The following is a 19423-nucleotide window of genomic DNA, read 5'->3' as shown; positions in this document are numbered from 1 at the left end:
AACCGATTGTGCCACTCTGGCGCCCCCAAGGCTCACTCTTGATGTTGCACATTCTACGGGTGTGGACAAATGTATAATGACACGTATTTGCCATGACGGTATCATACAGAGTATTTTCCACCGCCCTCAAAATCCTCTCTGCTCCAGCTTTTCATTCTCCCTCCCCCGCACCCCTGGCAACGCTGAGGTCTTTGGACTGTCTCCATAGTTTTGCCTTTTCCAGAATGTCCTGTAGTTATATAGTATGTAGCCTTTTCACGTTGGCCTATTTCACTTCGTAAAATGCATTTAAGCTTCCTTGTTTCTCAATAGCTTTTTAGAAAAATTTAGTTCTGAATTGGGCAGCTTGGGGGGCTCAATCGTTTAGCGCCGCCTTCAGCCCAGGGCCTGATCCTGGAGACCCGGGATCGAGTCCCACGTCGGGCTCCCTGCATGGGGCCTGCTTCTCCCTCTGCCTGTGTCTCTGCCTCTCTCTCTCTCTCTGTCTCTCATTAATAAATTTTTAAAAATCTTTTTAAAAATTGAGTACTCAATCATATTCCATTGTCTGGAAGTACCACAGTTTGCTTAATCTATTCAGCCACTGAAGGACACCTTGGTCGCTTCTCATGGCTTTTTATTAATGGTCTGAGATGCATTCGGAGAGGTGAGGTTTGAGCATGGGGTATTCATTCAAGAGGCCTAACTAACAAGGGGCATTCCCGGGTAGCCTTTGTGGCTCAGCGGTTTAGCGCCGCCTGCAGCCCAGGGCGTGATCCTGGAGACCTCGGATCAACTCCCACATAGGGCTCCCTGCATGGAGCCTGCTTCTCCCTCTGTCGCAGCCTCTCCCTCTCTGTCTCTCATGAATAAATAAATAATATCTTTTTAAAAAATGGGCATTCCTCGTACACATGCTGCCTTCTGTCAAGTGGACTCCCTAGTGAATTTAGAACAGCCACTGGGACCAGTTTCAACCCTGCAAGGGGCTGAAAAGGAGGTGGAAATGGAACGATGGTGCCATCTAGTGGTTGATTGTGGCAATAGCGTGAAGAGCCCAAATAAGCCAGGTAGAGTCCAGCAAGCTCTGGTGTTGCTAGATGGGGTCCCCCCAATGGCATGCAGTGTCCCAGGCCCAGATTATTCCCCAGAGTAGACATAGCTAGGTGAGAAAAACCAGGAGGCTGAATGGTAGCATTTGCATCATGTGGGTGCTGGATAGCTTGAGACATTGGCCAGACCCCGATCTACATGGGTGTAGTGGGGACCAGTTGATGTGTGAGTATTTCACTGAGACACAGGGCCCTGACCCTTATGTGGGATGATATCCCATTGCCCCCTCCCTGTTCTATGTAGAAGTGTCAACTGAGTCTCCCCTCGAGGTTCTGCGGGCCCAGGAGTGGTTACCCCACAGACATCAGGTAATGGAGCGCTGTGTCCCTTCAAAAGTGGATGTGCTCAATCATAAAAAGGAAGGAAACTCTGACTCAGGCTGCAGTGTGGATGAACCTCGAAGACATCATGCAGAATGAGAGAAGCCAGGCACAAACCGGGCAAATTCATAGAGCTAGAAAGAATAGAGGTTGCCAGAGGCTGGGGGCAGCAGGGAATGGGGAGTTAGTGTTTAATGGGTGCAGAGGTTCAATTTTACAAAATGAAAACGTTCTGGAGCCATTGTGGTGATGTTTTTTTTTTTTAAGATTTTATTTATTTATTCATGACAGACACAGAGACACAGGAAGAGGGAGAGGGAGAAGCAGGCTCCATGCAGGGAGCCCGACGTGGGACTCGATCCCGGGACTCCAGGATCACACACTGGGCCGAAGGCGGGCGCTAAACTGCTGAGCCACCCAGGGATCCCCTGTGGTGATGGTTTTTATAACAACATGAATGCACCTTTTTAAAAAAAAGATTTTAATTGAGGCCTTTGCTTGGTTGGACGGTTTGGTGCCATGGGATGAGAAGGCCCGGACTTGGGGCATTTTCAATGGCTCAGGCTGCTCGGGGCCTCATTAAGAGTGGTCACTGACTCAGCAACGGGAGCTCTGAGGCCTTAGAGACTATAAGTTTTCCTCTGAGAAATAATGCTAGGCATCTGTGTCGAGAACCTTCCTTCTTCAGCATCTGTGGGTCCCCATTCCATTTTATCTGCCATACTTTTCCATCTCTACCTCCAACCGTAAGCCATGCGAGAGGAGGAGTTGGCAGGCTGTGGCCCAGGTGCCAAATCTGGCCGGTTGTGCATTTTCATAAATAGAGGTTGACTGAAGCAAGCTCACGTGCACGCGTGCACGCACACACACGGTGCTTGTTCAGGCCATGCTCGAGCTTCCAATCCTTGGAGTCATCAGCAAAGTCATGTACCCTTTGAACTATGCCAGGTTGCTTCAATAATCCCTCCCCTAAAGTACCCACTGGGTGGGGACACACACATCAACCTCTGCGACAATAGGGCAGGTCAGGTTCCAGGCCACAACTGAGTGATGAAGCAAGGGAAGAGCTGAGGTCATGGCCACCAACACTGGAAAGGGTGGGCAGGGCACGTCCGTTTCTGTGAGTCTAGTGGATCCCTTATAACAAATTACTAGTTTTGGGGGGGGGGGTCACTAGATTTGTTGGCCAATCAGGGCATCTCAGCAGTGTTTAAAGTTAAGTCGGAGCCAGTGTAATGCAGGTGCAAAAGCCAGTCAATCTCTTTTTCCTGGTCTAAATCCAAAATTGTTTATTAAATGTTGAAAATTGGATGGAATCAAATCGGACTTCTCCTATGACAGGGGAACTGAAGGACTCCATAAAAACTTGCGTTTTGCTCCATATTCCCACTTCTATTCCTGTTAGGACCTGCAACTCCACTTTACAGATGCCTCAGAACGCAAATAGTGTAACAGTGTATGTCCTTGTGAGGGACAAGGAGTTAATGATTTCTCTAGAACAGATCAGTAGGACCAGGTGAGAATGACGGACAAAGCCATCCCATGTGCATTCCAGACCACGGGTACTAGACATCTCCTCGCCAAGACCCCTTAGATCCAAGGGATAATATGTGGGCCCTTGTCTTTGTTCTAACCAGTTCCTGGATGCCTGAGGAGACTCATGGCATCAGACCATGATCCACAATACAAAGACCCCAGACCCTAAATAAAGAAAAGGTTCATGCTCCTTTCCTTCCCTAGTCCCCCCAGATGCTCTGTCTGTATCTGCTCTGTCTTTATCTTCAATAAATTCTGCTCTCACCTCCTGCTGGCTTGTGTTTGAAGCCAAGGACCTTCCAGGCTGAGGGTCCCCCTCTGGGTCCTTGGACCCAGTCTGCTGGCATCACTTCTCCTCTTGTAGAGAGTGAGTGTGGTCTTAGGACATACCTCAGAGATATCCTGTAGCTTCTATAGTTCCCGTACGATGTGCTCATGGCTGGGGGCAACCTCTTCCAGTCAATATCCTAGGTATTAGGGCACATCCTCCACCAACTGAGTACTATCTTATTGACCTTAGGGGGCCAGGCCTAACCTGAGAGTGGAGATGCCCTTTAGCATAATTACTAAATGTGGGTCCATTTTACAATTATCTCCATTGGGTTATGGTGACATTAGGCCCTTTACAAAGGCTCCAGGGTAAAACATTCAGATCAAATTTTTTTTATTTTTTTAAAGATTTTATTTATTCATTCACGAGAGACACAGGGAGAGAAGGAGAGACACAGGCAGAGGGAGAAGCAGGCTCCATGCAGGGAGCCCGATGTGGGACTCAATCCCGGGACTCGAACCTGGGACTCGAACCTGGGACTTGAACCTGCGACTCCAGGATCACGCCCTGGGCGGAAGGCAGACGCCAAACCACTGAGCCACCCAGGGATCCCCCAAGAAAGGTCTTTCTTCAGATCGCCTCTGAGCCCTTAGACTATTCTCCATAACCACCCCCAAAATGATTCTAGAAGGAAGAGGAAAATGAATTAGAAACGGACATCCCCAACTTGATTTAATTGGAAATTCAAAATTTTACTGAAATCATTTACACAATTAGAATATGAAAAGGGCACCAGTTGGCTCTTGTGCCTAAATGATACTGCTTTGGAATTAACTTCAACTTCTGCTGAGATGTGCGGATCAGCCTGCAAATCTGTGGTCCTCAAATGAGTAATTATAGGCCCGTTGGACTTATGGACATGGATGTGCAATTTCTGCTCCAGCACTCACGGCCATGAGCAAGGTCTTTTTCCTTGCTCTAAAGTGTATTCATGGCATGAAAAAGAGCCCACCCTAGTTCTAACCCCAACTCCTACCCCAGCCCTAACCCCCACCCTTTTCCCAACTCTCAAAATGCAACCTGAACCACATGAACCTGGGAACCTGGGGTGTCGCGTAACCTTACACTGGCCCCACCCTAACACAGCCGCTTTGACCTCTGGTGCGCCCTGTTGCCACAAAGGCCAACTCTGTCCTTTGTCCCGCTGCCCTCATTCTTAGCTAGTAGTCCCACAGGCCGGCACCACGAGCTGGAGGCAAACTGGCAAGGAGCCAGGCTTGCTGGGCGCCCCAGGTTGGAAGGGGTGGTCTCAGCCAGGACGAGGTGTGTGATCCTGGGCTCTCCCTCCCATGTGTGTTGATGGCATCACAACTTGGGTCAGGGGGAACAGTGTCATTCAGGAGAAGTGCTATGGGAAGAGTATGGGTGTTGTATTTTATTATTCAAAGCAGAAATTGCTCATTGTACTAATTGCAAAATAAGTATCTGTTGTTTTAACAATTCATTAGATTAAAAGTCAGTCCTGACTCATCATCTAGAAATTGGTAGCATGTGGTGCATCTCCTTGCAGACACCCTGTAAATCAGGGGTCCTCCAGTTCCATCCCAGGCACCATGCCATGATCTCGGGAGGCCCCCACCTCCACTTCATCCTTCATCTTTTTTTTTTTTTTTTTTTTTTTTTAGCAAGCAGGAGAACGATCCCAGCAGTGGTGCCTAGCAGCTGAGAGAGGAGCGGAATTTGGGGCAACTCTCCCTGCTGAGTGCAGAATTCCCATCAGAGGTTGTTCACTGTCAGGCAAAACCTGAATGAAATCCTGGGCTCACTGTTGAACAATTCTGCTTGTTGCACCTCAAGCCCTAGAGAAGTCAATTCACGTGTAGTAAATGTTAATACACTCTTGGTGAATAAAGCTTATTTTAGTAAGAGTTTATTTTAGCAGAGAAGATATGTTAAAAAATCTTTTAATAAATCCAATTTTATCTCCATAACAATGTATATTATGGTATATGATCATTCTGAGGTGTGCCAAGAAGGTAAAAATCAGCATCCAGCCCTGATTTTTTGAAGTCTTAGCAAACTAGGTCTTTAAAGACAGTTCATTAACCTGGTAAACAAGCAGTCATGGCCAACAGCGGCATCTCACCTAAGAGTGAAATAGTAGATCTGTCTCCCTTCAAGTCCAGAGAAAGACCCACATGCTGTGCCAGTGAGGAATGAAACAACTGTGAGGAATGACAAATGGACTTAAACTGTTTATTTTCTTACACAACAAGAACTCAGAAGGTTGAATGTTGGTGGCTGAAACAGTTGCTCAAGAATTTCATCTAAGGCCTAGGATCCTTCTATTTTTCCACTCCACATGTGACTTTTGTTCTCAATTGTCTCATGGTGCAAGATGGCTATTATACCTCTAGGCATTGCATCCAAGTTCCAAGTAGGAAGAAGGGGACAGGGAAGGAATACAAAACAAAGACTTCCCCAAAACTCTGGCAGATTTCCACTAGAGCCTTATTGTTCAGAATTGGGCCATGTGGTCACCCCAGCTGTAACAGAGTCTTTAGAGGCCAAAGTGTTTTGGGGTGACATAATGGCCTCCCACTTCAAATAGAGTCTGCCACTGATGACCACTGCCACCAACACTGAGTGCTGCTTTAGAAGTGCTAGCCAATGTAGGTTTTTAAAAGAAACAAAATAAAAGGCTTTCTGTATGAAAAGGAGTGGCAAGCTTTTTATTTCCAAGTTATATGAGTTTACCTAGAAAGCCCAATAAAATGTTAGAGACCTAAAATAATTCAATGAAGTTGCTAGATATAAAATAAATATACAAAAAGATATATACAATAAACAGTTGTCCTATATAAAACAGAAAGACTTGACTTAGAAACCCCACAAAATTAGAATAAAGTTAATAAACATACGTACTGAACATATATGTAAGAACATCTATGAAGAAAACTATACAGCTTTTCTGATGGTTAGAGACAGATTTGAATGACTGGTACTTGGATGAGAAGATTGAATATTGTATAGAACTATAGGAATTCTTCACACACTAGTCAGTTCTAGTCAAACCCCAATGAGATATGCAGGTGCAAAAAGAGGTTAAACTCTGAGAAGAATAATCTTGGGTTATCTGGAATAATTAGATTTTTAAAAAACCTTTTAAAAAACCCAGAGGGCAGCCCCGGTGGCGCAGTGGTTTAGCGCCGCCTGCAGCCTGGGGTGTGATCCTGGAGACCCAGGATTGAGTCCCGCATCGGGCTTCCTGTATGGAGCCTGCTTCTCCCTCTGCCTGTGTCTCTGTCTCTGTCTCTCGCTCTGTGTCTCTAGGAACAAATAAACAAAATCTTAAAAAAAAAAAAAAAAAAACACAGAAAGTACTGTCTGGTCCTACTACATATAAAGTGAATTATGAAGCTACAAACAGAAAAGAGGTCTAAGAACAGTGAGGAATGCCATTCTAGACTGATGCAGGGACCTTGGAAGTTACATCCCAAACAGATGGATATAAGAGTTCAATGCAAAATATGTAACCAAAAAAGGATTTATTTATTTTTTTTATTTTTTTAAAGAGTTATTTATTTATTCATGATAGACATAGAGAGGCAGAGACGCAGGCAGAGGGAGAAGCAGGCTCCATGCTGGGAGCCCGACGTGGGACTCAATCCCGGGACTCCAGGATCATGCCCTGGGCCAAAGGCAGGCGCCAAACCACTGAGCCACCCAGGGATCCCCCAAAAAAGGATTTAAAGAAGGGGCTAAGGGCCAAGAAAAAATATAAATAAACAAACCAAAAAGACCAAGTTACACAGAATTTGAACATCTCTGTTCATTAAAAATGTGGTAACAAAGGTAAAAATGTATGTGCCAAGGCACTGTGTGTATAAAGAACAAAGAATGGAATAGACAATTCATATGAAGAGAAGAAAAAGGTCAAAAAACACAAACCAATAATACTATTGATGTATGAAAATGGTAAATATAAAAAGTGGAGATGATGCCAAGTGTGTGCAAGTGTGCAGGGAAAGGGGTGCTCTTGGAGCTCATGTGGGAGAATGAAGAATGTCGTGCTGGGTTTGACCTAGAAACAGCTATGCAGTGTCTGTGAACTCTGCCTGTGAATTCTACTTCTCAGAATTTATTCTGAGGAAATGATCGAAGGGCAGAATGGGTTTCTGTTCGAGAATTACAATAAAGGAACAGATCAATCATGACACTGGTAAAACACATCCATCAATAATGTTTTTGAAAAATATTTTGTAATGTGGAAAACGCTCATCATAAAACATTTCCCATTTATGGGAAAAGACAGAAAAGTATGAATCTAGTTTTGCTTAAAAGCAAAGGCATAATATATGTGCACAGAAAAAAGACCTCGACATAAGTGCACCTCTGGCAGTGGCCTATGAACTGATACTGAAGGGTCCTTGCATTCTTATGATTTTTTAAATTTTTTCCAGATTCCTTCAGTATATACATATTGTTTGTATAATCATGAAAAAAAGTTTGTATGTAAATTAAAGAAAAATATCAAATCTCCAATGATAAGAGGGAAGAGGGTATATTCAAATCATTTTCAGGACAAAAGACCAAGAATCAAAAGTTGTTCAATATTCATCCTCATTAGTTACTGAAGGTGCAAAGTAAAGTGATAATAAGGTGCCACTCAGCTGAGTACATAGAAGCACCACAGGGTTGACAGCAGGCACGGTGTCCAGAGCCCCACAGAGATGTTTTAAGTTCTTTTGAAATAAGACGAAAATTGAGTATGAAAATAATGACCTAAGCCCAGATTGTATTTGTCCTTTTACAAAAGCAGCTGTAAAACAGGACTTTTCCTATTTGGCACAGAAGGCCCCACGACTGCCATGATGTGGCCCTGGGGACTGTGTAATGGGAGGCTGGCTTGCACACACTCTGGAGGAATGCAGTGGAGTTGCAGATGCCCAGGTGCATCGCTGTGTTGTTACTGTGCCCTGAACGAAGGCTGTCTGGACAGGCAGCTTCGAGCAGGGAGTCCCCCGTCTCGGGGAGGTGCCGTGCAGGGGACGTTCCCAGCTGACCACTATTGCTGACTGATTGCTTCATATGAAATGGTATTACTTTGCACGCCACCAAAACCATACGAAAATGATTCCTGAAGCTGTTCATTTCCTTTATCTCAAAATTTTCACTTTTTGGAATCTAAGAAAATGCTAAAGAAGTATAATGCCAAAATATGCTCTATGAAGAATGGTTTATAATGGTGAAGTGATCTATAATAAAAACATGGAAATAACTTCAATATCCAACAAAAGAACATCCAATAGAATACTCTGCTTCCATTGGGAAGTATAACTCCAGACAGTTCAGTTACTTGGGAAAAAAATTCTGCTATGCAGCTAGGTGGGGGGTGGGGGAGGTTAAAAAGATATATACACTATGTTTGCGGTAATGTAAAAATCCACTTTGAAACCAGCAGAAGGTAATGTATCAAAGTGCGAAATGCAGTTTACTAGGAATTATGGGGGCCTTTTTCCTTAATTTCACATTTCCCGAAATGTGGTGATTTTGCTGCCATAATTTAAAAAGTATACTAAAAATCATTTCATAAACTATAGCTCTCTGTATAAATGTAAAGTATCGTCACTGAGAAAGCAGCTTAGACTTGCTTAGGACCAAGTGGAAGGAACATTAATTCCAGGTGAACACTACCCACCTCTGCAGGGAGCACAGGGGCAGGTCCCATGGACGAGCTCCTCCCGCAGGGCTGAGCCAGTGTGCTGAGCTCACTGGAGCAGAGGGAGGCCCTGCAGGATGAAGGCGCGCTTCCTAGACACGTCTATCCCAACACCACACCTGGATGGATGCCGAGCAGGTGGCCAGGCTCGATGCTGGCGTGTCAGGACCCGGCTACGCCGATGCCAGGCCACACTTCTGAGACGGAGGTGCTGTCACTACTGGATGACTTTGCGGTAGTGCTGCTTCAGTGGGGTGAGTCCAGGAAATCTGCCTTTCCCTAAACCCCCACCATTCAAGATCCTTCTCCCCTCCTGGAATATACTAGTGTTCACTTAGAAGTAAACTGTTCATGATTCTTGTTTGTTTTTATTATCATTATCATTCTAAACTTAACAGCATACAAAGGAAATTCCTGATCGAAACCATGCCAGGAGCCCGCTGTCCAAGGACACAACGATCGACGTACCTTCTTTCTGTCTGTAGGAAAGATCTATTCCCCATGTCAGTGACCTGCAAACCCGTTAAAGAAAACAGGATGACAGGACAACCTCAAAAGGCCCTTGACTCTTCTCGCCTAATGCATAGTGCTTCCCGGGACAGTGATGACCTCTGAGAGAGCTATCCCTGCGCATGGGGTGTGGGCACAGGGCCGGTCTCTAATCCGGAGGCATGGGCGGGCTGTATGTATCTGAGCTGCCAGGCTTTCTATGGAAGGAACGAGGCTGATGGTGAGCACGCAGCGCTAATTTCCAGGCTTGCTGCCCAGGGGGGAAGTCCTGCCGGAGGAGGGCTGCACCACACACAGGAGCTTTGCCACGTCCAGGGGATCGATGGGGTCCACGCCACTCACGCCCGCGCCCCCTGCACCCAGCAGGCCGCCAGGCATGTAGTAGGTGCTTAGTAAGTGCTTATTGAACTGGATGGCAAAGGGCTTCTCCTCGCTGTGTCTTCTCTGGTGTTCAGTGAGGTGAGTGCTCCAGCCAAACATTTCCCCGCACTCGTTACATCTGAATGACTTCTCCCCAGAGTGGATCTTCTGATGTTTGATGAGACAGTGATTCTGGCTAAAGGCTTTGCCGCATTCACCACATTTGTAGGGCTTCTCCCCGGTGTGGATGCGCTGGTGCACGATGAGGGACGAGTGGCAGCTGAAGGCCTTCCAGCAGCGGCTGCAGTCAAAGGGCTTCTCGCCCGTGTGGATGCGCTGGTGCACGATGAGGTAGGAGTGGGAGCTGAAGGCTTTCCCACACTCGTTGCACTTGAAGGGCTTCTCGCCGCTGTGGATGCGCTGGTGCACGACGAGGTAGGAGTGGCAGCTGAAGGCCTTGCCGCACTCGGAGCACTTGAAGGGCTTCTCGCCCGTGTGGATGCGCTGATGCAGGGTGAGGCGTGAGCGGCTGCTGAAGGCCTTCCCGCACTCGCCGCACTTGAACGGCTTGTCCCCGTTGTGGATCTTCTCGTGCACGGTCAGGGACGAGTGGCAGGTGAAGGCCTTGCCGCACGCGCCACACTGGTAGGGCTTCTCGCCAGTGTGGATGCGCTGGTGGCGCGTCAGGTGCGTCCTCTGGTTGAAGGCCTTGCCGCACGCGCCGCACTGGTAGGGCTTCTCGCCCGTGTGCACGCGCAGGTGCATGTTGAGCAGCGAGCTGCAGCTGAAGGCCTTCTCACAGGCGCTGCACTTGTAGGGCCGCTCGCCTGTGTGGATGCGGTGGTGCACGTTCAGGGACGAGTGGCAGCTGAAGGCCTTCCCGCATTCGCCGCAGAAGAAGGGCTTCTCCCCGGTGTGGATGCGCTGGTGCTCCAGGAGATTGGTGCTCCAGGTGAAGGCCTTGCCGCACTCGTGGCACTTGTAGGCCTTCTCCCGGGCGTGCCACCGCCGGTGCAGGGTCAGAGCCGAGCTCTGCCCGAAGGCTTTCCCACACTCGGCACACGCGAAGAGGCCTTCCCCGGCGGCCACGCACCGCCGCCCGCTTGTCGGAGGGTGTTCGCTGCGGTCGCCGTTCCTGGCCAGGCCTCTCCCCTGGCCTCTCCGTGGCTTAAGGACCACCTCACCAGGCCGGAAACTCTCTGTAGGCCCGTCAGGAGGGTCTCCTTCTGCAGGAATGTTCTGGGGGGTGAAGGGGGTGCACCCAGGGGGTAAATCCTTCTCAGATGCCTTGTGGCCCTGCCAGCGCCCCTCTGGGCAAACACCCCCACAGCTGCCCGGTGCTGGCCTCTGGAGCACAGCTTCATCCCTGGGCACAGCAGCCCATGGGCCCTCGCGGGCACTCCCATCACCCAGAGGGGGGCTGTGGATGCTGGACCTCACCAGTGGCTTGGTGATCGGCTCCTGGCATGGCTCTTCCTTGTAAACACCCTGCTGTTGACACCACTTGTCCTCCACCCCAGGCCCGGGCTCCCCTCCTATAAGGAAGAGGAAATGCAATCTTCCATAAGCAGGTGGAGGTGTGGCAGAACCCAAACTGAGGTCTGACAGGGGGAGGGGGGTGGGGGAGGTTCAGACAAGCACAGAAAGGAGAGGGCAGGCCAACAGCCAGAGCGCTAGAAGGCCTGAGGGGCAGAGCCCAGGGGCAGGCATCCCTGGTGAGACAGGCTACGAGCCCACCAGGCGGAGGTGGGGGAGACGGAACTCCAGACAGAGCCAGGGGGTGAGGGACGGAGCAGGGTCATGGGGTCTGCCAGTTGGACATGATTCACTTATTGAAACATCGACTGAAAGACCGCTGTGTGGGAACCGGGTGGGGGCCAGGTGTGAACACAGGGTAAGCACAAGCCCAGAAATGAGAATTACATGCAAATTCTCTGTGGTGCCAGAAGGGAAGAGTGCCCCCATACCGCCTCTCTGGTTTTTGCTTTAGAAGGCTTACAACTTACAACTGTAAATGTATGCTCTGGCCCTGAGACATATACACATCTTTTTATTTTTTAAAGATTTATTTATTTGAGACAGAGAGAGAGAGAGAGAGAGAGAGAGAAAGCACAAGCAGAAGGAGTGGGAGAAGCAGACTCCTCAAGGAGCAGAGAGCCTGACATGGGGCTGGATCTTAGGACCCTGGGATCATGACCTGAGCCAAAGGCGGAGGCTTAACCGACTTAGCTGCCCAGGCCCCTGTACATATCTTTAAAAGCTAAATCCATCTCTTATCAGCTTTGCATCTCAGGAGGACCATCTACCTGGGAGCCACCTCTGCAAACTATGATCCCCATCTCTCCGCACCCCCAGGCTGACGCTGCTCTCTTCTCGGTGAAGGAGGCCCTGGACCCCAGTTCCACACATACTCCACACCCCCTTGCATCCAACAGGTGCCACTAGTGACATGTTCCCAGAGGTGCGGACATGACTGCTGTCTCCTGGCAGTTGAAGGCAGATGTCTTTGCCTGGTTTGCTCACCCCTATATTCCCAGCACAGGTCCCCATGCATAGTCGCTGCTCAATGTGGGCATTGAAGGAAGGAAGGGAAGCGGGACCACGTGGGGGTGGGGGTCGGGGAGTGGTCCTGGGAGGCAGGAGTCTGCATATCCTTCCACTGTGTGCCCCACTCACCTGAACAAGCCCCTCCAGGAACTTCTCCGGGCATCCACCACGGCTCCTCGCCTCGTTCCAGGTGGGAGATCACATCTGGCTTGCAGACAGGGGGCCCTGCTTGCAGGGGGAAGTGGTGTGTGTGGTTCTGTGTGCTGTGGCTTCTCGGGGCAGGGCTGTCCGGGCCAGCACTGAGAGGTGTGTGCCATACCCGGGGATGCGGGTCTTACATGTAGAACCCAAACTAAAGGGCGCACGCTGAGGACCCCATGGGGTCTTTCTCCCTTGGAAAGCTCCAGGGCAGGCTGGGCTCCCAGGCCCCTGTCCACCCCCTCCCTTTCTTCTGGTCCCACCTCAGGACCAGCCCCACCTCCAGGCAAGGATGCTGGTAGTAGTTACCATGCACTGCCCAGCCCCAACCGGAGCACAGCGGCCACATCTCCTACGTCCTGCAGGGACTGGCACCGAAGGGAGGCTTGGTAATAGCTATACTACGGCAGAATGCCCAGACTACACACCAAGCTTCCGGGAGCTGTCTTACCCAGGGCAAGAAGGTTCTGGTAGTTCTCCAGCATCACGTCACGGTACAAGGCCCTCTGAGGGGAGTCTAGCTGGCCCCACTCCTCCTGGGTAAAGTCCACAGCCACATCCTTGAAAGTCACCGATTCCTGGAATGACATGCACATTCTCATTCGCCCAGGATGGGAGTGATTCAGACTGTGTTCATGGTTCCAAGGGAGCCACATGTCGACTGAGGACCTCAGGAATGAAGGGTTAGCCTCAGGTGACCTTCTCCCGTGTATGGAAGTTGTGCTATGGGTGCCATCTGTCATACACACCACGCCTGGGCTGGGCATCACCATGCAGACCCTGGCCTTCTGGACTGGGATGGCCAAGCTAACTGGCCAGCCTGGATCCAGGTGCCTCCATGGGCTGGAGTCTCCTTGAGTTTTGGGTAAGATGCTATGCTTCCAGCATTAAGAATGTCAAATTTAAGAACTTGAAAGAAGAGTACAAAGAACCCAGAAACACCATCGTGAAAGGATCCTACTCTGGACAGGAAGCCATTATTACACCCTAAGGAAGGAAACTCTGTACTTATCAGCAAGTTCTGTCAGCAGTCGACCAAGGGAGCCACTCTGTGTTCTTTCTGCTCGCTTCCCACACCATCCCTTCCCACAGGACCCCTGCTCCCACCCTCCCCAACGCTGGTCACTGACACTTGCACACACTCCTCCTCTAGAACCCCTCTAGGCTCTTCTGCTGATCTGGGCTGCTCACCCACTCTGGAGCCTCCAGGCTGCCACCCCCAATGTTCCCTTCGCTCTTTACCCTCCAATCCCACTGTGGATCCCCCTTGCCAGCAAATAACCTCTCAAAGCCCATCTGAGTGCTGACCTAAGGTGGCAAGGGTGGTTGTCTCTTCAAAGATCTGGGCGCCATGGAACCCTGGTGTAAATGGTAGACAGGGCATTACATTAGATATAAGAACAAAGAAAAAGCCAAGTGGAGGAGGCCTGGCTCCCACTTTGTATTTGCTGGGAGTGACTGGCATGTGGCCAAGCTCCCAGAGGTCACCGGATTTCTCTGGAAATCTTGGATTTGCATCAGCATCCATGGTCAGGCACGGGGGTGTGGAATTTCAAACCCTGAGAGGCCTTGTGCCTACCAGGAGGTTGGGAAGAGTGGGGACATCCTTTGGGGTCACAAGAGCTTTGACCTTCAGCTCTAAAAGTGGCTTATACCTTTCTTTTCTTTCCTTTTTTTCTAAGATTTTATTTATTTATTTGACAGAGAACCAGAGAGTACAAGTGACGGAAATGGCAGAGGCAGAGGGAGAAGCAGGATACCCGCTGAGCAGGGAGCTGGATGTGGGGCTTGATCCCAGGACTCTGGGATCATGACCTGAGCCAAAGGCAGATGCTTAACAACTGAGCCACCCAGGGGTCCCGGCTTATACTTTTAGATTGTTCTCAAAGCTGCTGCAGAGTGAACTCTGTCCCCCTGAAATTCCTATGTGGAAGCCCTCCTTTCCAACGTGATTGTATTTGGAGACAGGTCTATAGGAGGTAACTGAGGTTATGTTGGGTCATAAAAGTGGGCCCAGATCTGACAAGCCTCCCAAGAAGGGGACAGAAGAGCTCTCTCTTTCCATCATGCATTCTGAGGAAAGGAGGCCTGAGGGCACTGTGAGAGCCAGACAAAAAGACGCAGAAACTGGACCCTGCTGACACCCTGATCTCAGACTTCTCACCTCTGGAACTGTTAGAAAATCAATTTCTGTTGTTCAAGCTGCCAAGTCAGTGGTATTCTGTTATGGCAGTCGGAGCTCAGCCAACATAAAACAGTAGGAAAGATAAAGCCCATCTTTATACCATACACAAAACGCAACTCCAGGTGCAAGGATCTACATGTGGAGGCTTCTGGGAGACAACTCTGTAAGTTCCTGGATGGCATGACAGCAAACTCAGAAGCCAGGAGGAGAAGATTTACATTTGCTCCATGAATGTTTACATTTTCTACACGTAGCACTGATAAATTGCTAAGAAGAAAGAAAAAAAAAATGGGCATAGGGTAGAAGCAGACAATTCACAGAAGACTGGCAAATGATTAAGAAGCACAGGAGGAGGGATCCCTGGATGGCTCAGTGGTTTGGTGCCTGCCTTCGGCCCAGGGCGTGGTCCTAGAATCCTGGGATCGAATTCCACATTGGACTCCCTGCATGGAGCCTGCTTCTCCCTCTGCCTGTGTCTCTGCCCCCCTCTCTCTCTCTGTGTCTCTCATGAATGAATGGATGAAATCTTTAAAAAAAAAAAAAAAAAAAGCAGCAGCAGTACATGAGGAGACAGTCACACTAGACATCCAGAAATGAGAAATAAAGCAGAAAGATACCATTTCACATGCAGCAGAGAGGCAAAATATGTAAAGCCTGGAAATACCAAGTGTGGGCTGGTCTATGAGGAAATGAGATGGTCTTACATCGCTGGACAGGTGTAAGGGGGACATCCATTCTGGAAAGCAAAACCTATTCTACTATCTCTAGTAAAGTTGAGAGTGTATGTTCCCTGTGCCTCAAAAGTCCACTATGAGATTCCTATCCAGTCTAGAGAGGCTGAGTAAACACCAGAAACGTCCTGAATGCCCATCAGTAGGGATGACATACACCAGGATACTGTGCAGCATTGAAAACGAATGCGGTGGAGTAATGTGGGGAGCTTTTAAGAGCACGGCAGTGAGTACAAGAGCAGGCCGAGGGCAACCAGGCCTGGTGTGATGTGACACAGTCCCGTGTGCAGTTTACAAATACTCATATGTACATCTAGCTCCATTCTCTGGTGCGTAAGGGCACAGGCTCCAAGCTCAGTAGCCTGGGTGGGCCCCCTACTCCCACCCTTACTAGCTATGTGAGTTGTGCAGGGGAGGGGGGCTCTGTTCTCTTGTTGCCAATAGCACTGGTGTCATTGCATCACAGTGAGGATTAATGAGTTAGTATGTAGGAAGCCCTCATCCAAGGGCCTGGCAGATGGCAGGTGTCCAATGATGTTTGCTGTTAGTCACCGTCCTCTGAAATTGTCACACATTGAGGGGGGCAGGAGAGGAGGGAGACGAGGATGGGGGGGGGGGGGGAGGATGCAAAAAACATCTTGCATTTACCTGTAAGGTTTTGGGTTGTTTATTTTTTTAAGATTTTATTTATTGAGAGAGAGAGAGAGAATGTGAGAGAGCATGAGTGAGTGGTGGGGAAGGGCAGAGGAAGAGGGAGAAGCAGGCTCCCCACTGAGCAGGGAGCCCAATGCAGGGCTTGATCCCAAGACCCTGATCTCAAGGACCCGAACCAAAGGCAGATGCTGTGCCACTGGGGCTGCCCAAATGTGAATGGTCTTAACACTCTGACTAAAAATAAGAGATTGTCAAGTTGAATTTAAAAATTAAGACCCAACCATACGTTAGCTATAGAAACCCATTTTAAAAATAAAGACAAAGGTAAACTAAAAGTGGAAGAATGGGAAAAGATATACTCTGCAAATACTAATCAAAAGAAAGCTGCAGTGGCTATATTAATATTAGACAAAGCAGATTTTGGAGCAAAGGAGATCATCAGAGACCAAGAGAGATGTTATATAATCATCATTACATGATTACATAATGGTCATTATCACAACAGCAATTCCTTAAGAACTCACAACAATCTTAACTATAAATGTATCTACTAATAGAGTTTCAAAACACATAAGGCAAAAACTTGATAGGACTGAAAAGAAAAACAGACAAATCAACGATTATACTTGGTAATTTTAACAGTAATCTCTCTCAATAATTGCTAGAACTCAAAAACAGAAAATATGTAAGGATACAGAACAATTGATTAACACATCATTCTACTGGACTTAATTGACATTCACAGAATACTATAGTTGACAAAAGCAGAAGACATATTCTTTTCAAGTGCATACAGAACATTTACCAAGATAAACCACATTCTGGGCAATAAAATAAATCTTAGTAAATCTGAAAAAATTCAAATTATATAAAGTTCCTTCTTCAACTACAACAGAATTAAATTAGAAATCTCTAATAGATATCTGGAGGGACACCTGGGTTGGTGGCTCAGCGGTTGAGCATCTGCCTTCGGCTCAGGGCATGATCCCGGGATCTGGGATCCAGTCTCGTATTAGGCTCCCTGTGAGGAGCCTGCTTCTCCCTCTGCCTATGTCTCTGCCTCTGTCTCTCTGAGTCATGAATAAATAAATAAATCTTTAAAAAAAAAGGAAGAAAGATATCTGGAAAAAATCCTCCAAATATTTGGAAATTAAAAACATTCCTAAATAACACATGGTTGAAGAAGAAATCACAACAGAAACTGGATCTATTTTGAACTGAAAAAATGAAAATACAACATAAAATCGGGGATGTAGCTAAGGCAGTGTTTAGAGGGAAATGTATAGCATTGGATGCTATATGAGAAAAGAAGAAAGGTGCCAAATCAATATCTGTTTCAACTTTAAGAAACCAAAATAAGTAAAGGAAGGAAATAATAAGAACCTTAAATAAATGGAACAGGACAGAAAAGCAATAGAGAAAAATCAATGAAACCAAAGATGGCTCTTGGAAATGATAAGATCGATAATTAAATAAACATTTACTATCTGACTCAACAATTCCACTTAGATATATATATTCGAGAGAAATTAAAACACAAGTCTAGGGGATCCCTGAGTGGCTCAGCAGTTTAGCACCTGCCTTCGGCAGAGGGCATGATCCTGGAGTCCCGGGATCAAGTCTCACATCGGGCTCCCTGCATGAAGCCTGCTTCTTCCTCTGCCTGTGTCTCTGCCCCCCTCTCTCTGCGTGTCTCTCATAAATAAATAATCTTAAAAAATAAAAAATAAAATAAAACACATGTCTATACTTGTATTCAAACATTTAGAGCAAGTTTACTTGTAATAGCCCAAACCTGGAAACAACCTAATATCTCTCAGCTGATGGATGGATGAACAAATTATAAATGCCCATATGATGGTGTTTGGGGCTGAGTTGTGACCCCTCCAAATTCATAGGTTGAAGCCTTTGCCCCAGTACCTCAGAAAAGCATGCTTGGAGGTAGGATCCTTAAAGAGATAATGAAGGAAAAATTAGATCATTTTGATGAGCCATCATCCAACAGGAGTGATGTCCTTATAAAAAAAGAAAACTTTGAATCAAATACGTACAGAGAAAGACCATGTGAAGACACTGAGAAAAGGTATCTTCACAACGCAAGAAGAGAGGCCTCAGAAGAAACCAACCCTGCTGACATCTTGATCTTGAACTTCCTGAATTGAGACAATAAACTTTTGCTGTTTAAGCCATCTGTAGCACTGTTATGGCAGCCCTTGTAAACTAATACAAATGGTATATTACTCAGCAACAATAAAGAACAAATTACTGATTCACATAAAGAACTCAAAAGCACTATGCTAACTGAAATTAGAAACCAAAGACTATGTGGGGCACCTGGCTGGTTCAGTTAGTAAAGCAAGCGACTCTTAATCAAGGTGAGGTTTAAGCCCTGCATTAAGTGTAGATTACTTAAAAATAAAATCTTTTAAAAAAAGAAACTAAAGACTATATATACTATATATTTCCATATGAAATTCTTAAGAAGGCAAAATTGTGGTTGCCAAGGGGTGGGGGTGGGGAGAGGACTGCTGCAAAGGGGCATGAAGGGAACTTTTTGGGTGATGGAAACATTTTAGGTTATGATTGTGGTGCTGGTTACACAACTGGTTACACAAACTCATCAAATCCTCTATTTAAAATTGGAGAACTTTACTGTATATAAATTATACCTCAGTAAATGTGATCCAAAAAAGCCACTGGATTTCAGGAAGACAAGGTGGGGGTGATGACACATGCTGAGAACATGCCCATAGCTGAGGCATGCAGGAATAACACATAATGATCATGGCATTAGCAGGGGAAATGAAAAACATGGGCAGAAACAAAGCTCCAGAGATATCAGAATGTGGTGCTGGAGAAAGGGGGCTGTCAGAGGCCACATGTCTTCCGTGTGGGGGTGTCGACAGGTAAGGGCAGGGTAGGACCTGAGCCTTGCACAGGCTGTCTGGTGGCTATTTACACTGAGAGAAGTCCATGTCCCATGCATCTTCATTCTGTAAGATAGGAAACAAACCCCAGGGGATCAAATGCCAATGTGTGGTAATGAAACTAGTGGGGAAGTCAGACCAGATCGTGCAGGATGTCTCAGGAGAGCAAAACACTTGACTGTGAGTCTGAGTGGGGCTGCCAGGCAAGAAGAGTACTGAGAAGAGGAGGACCAGTTACTCAAGGCTCTAAGAAGTTGATATTTTAGGAATAACACCTATGCACAAGAAGGGTACTACCCTGAGGTAATCACTCACAAGCGCACACATGCACTTCTTGCTGAACCATCTGTGGGTAAGTTGCAGACATCAC

The 19423-nt window shown here is 47.4% G+C and overlaps 1 protein-coding gene across 1 annotated transcript in view; it reads right to left on the bottom strand.

Moving 5' to 3' along the window:
* Positions 1–5461: 5461 nt before the first annotated feature.
* The window catches only part of ZNF74 (zinc finger protein 74), a 49203-nt gene continuing 35241 nt past the window's right edge, over positions 5462–19423 (bottom strand). Inside the window, 5 exon segments of the mRNA XM_072801936.1 lie at positions 5462–11050; positions 11252–11346; positions 12488–12586; positions 13008–13134; positions 18796–19077. Of these exon segments, the coding sequence (XP_072658037.1) occupies positions 9686–11050; positions 11252–11346; positions 12488–12586; positions 13008–13134; positions 18796–19077 (1968 nt within the window). The 3' untranslated portion in view covers positions 5462–9685.

This window comes from Canis lupus, chromosome 27 (assembly GCF_048164855.1).
Source record: "Canis lupus baileyi chromosome 27, mCanLup2.hap1, whole genome shotgun sequence".
NCBI classification, from domain to species: Eukaryota; Metazoa; Chordata; class Mammalia; order Carnivora; family Canidae; genus Canis; species Canis lupus.
This window is presented reverse-complemented; position numbering and strand designations above follow the sequence as displayed.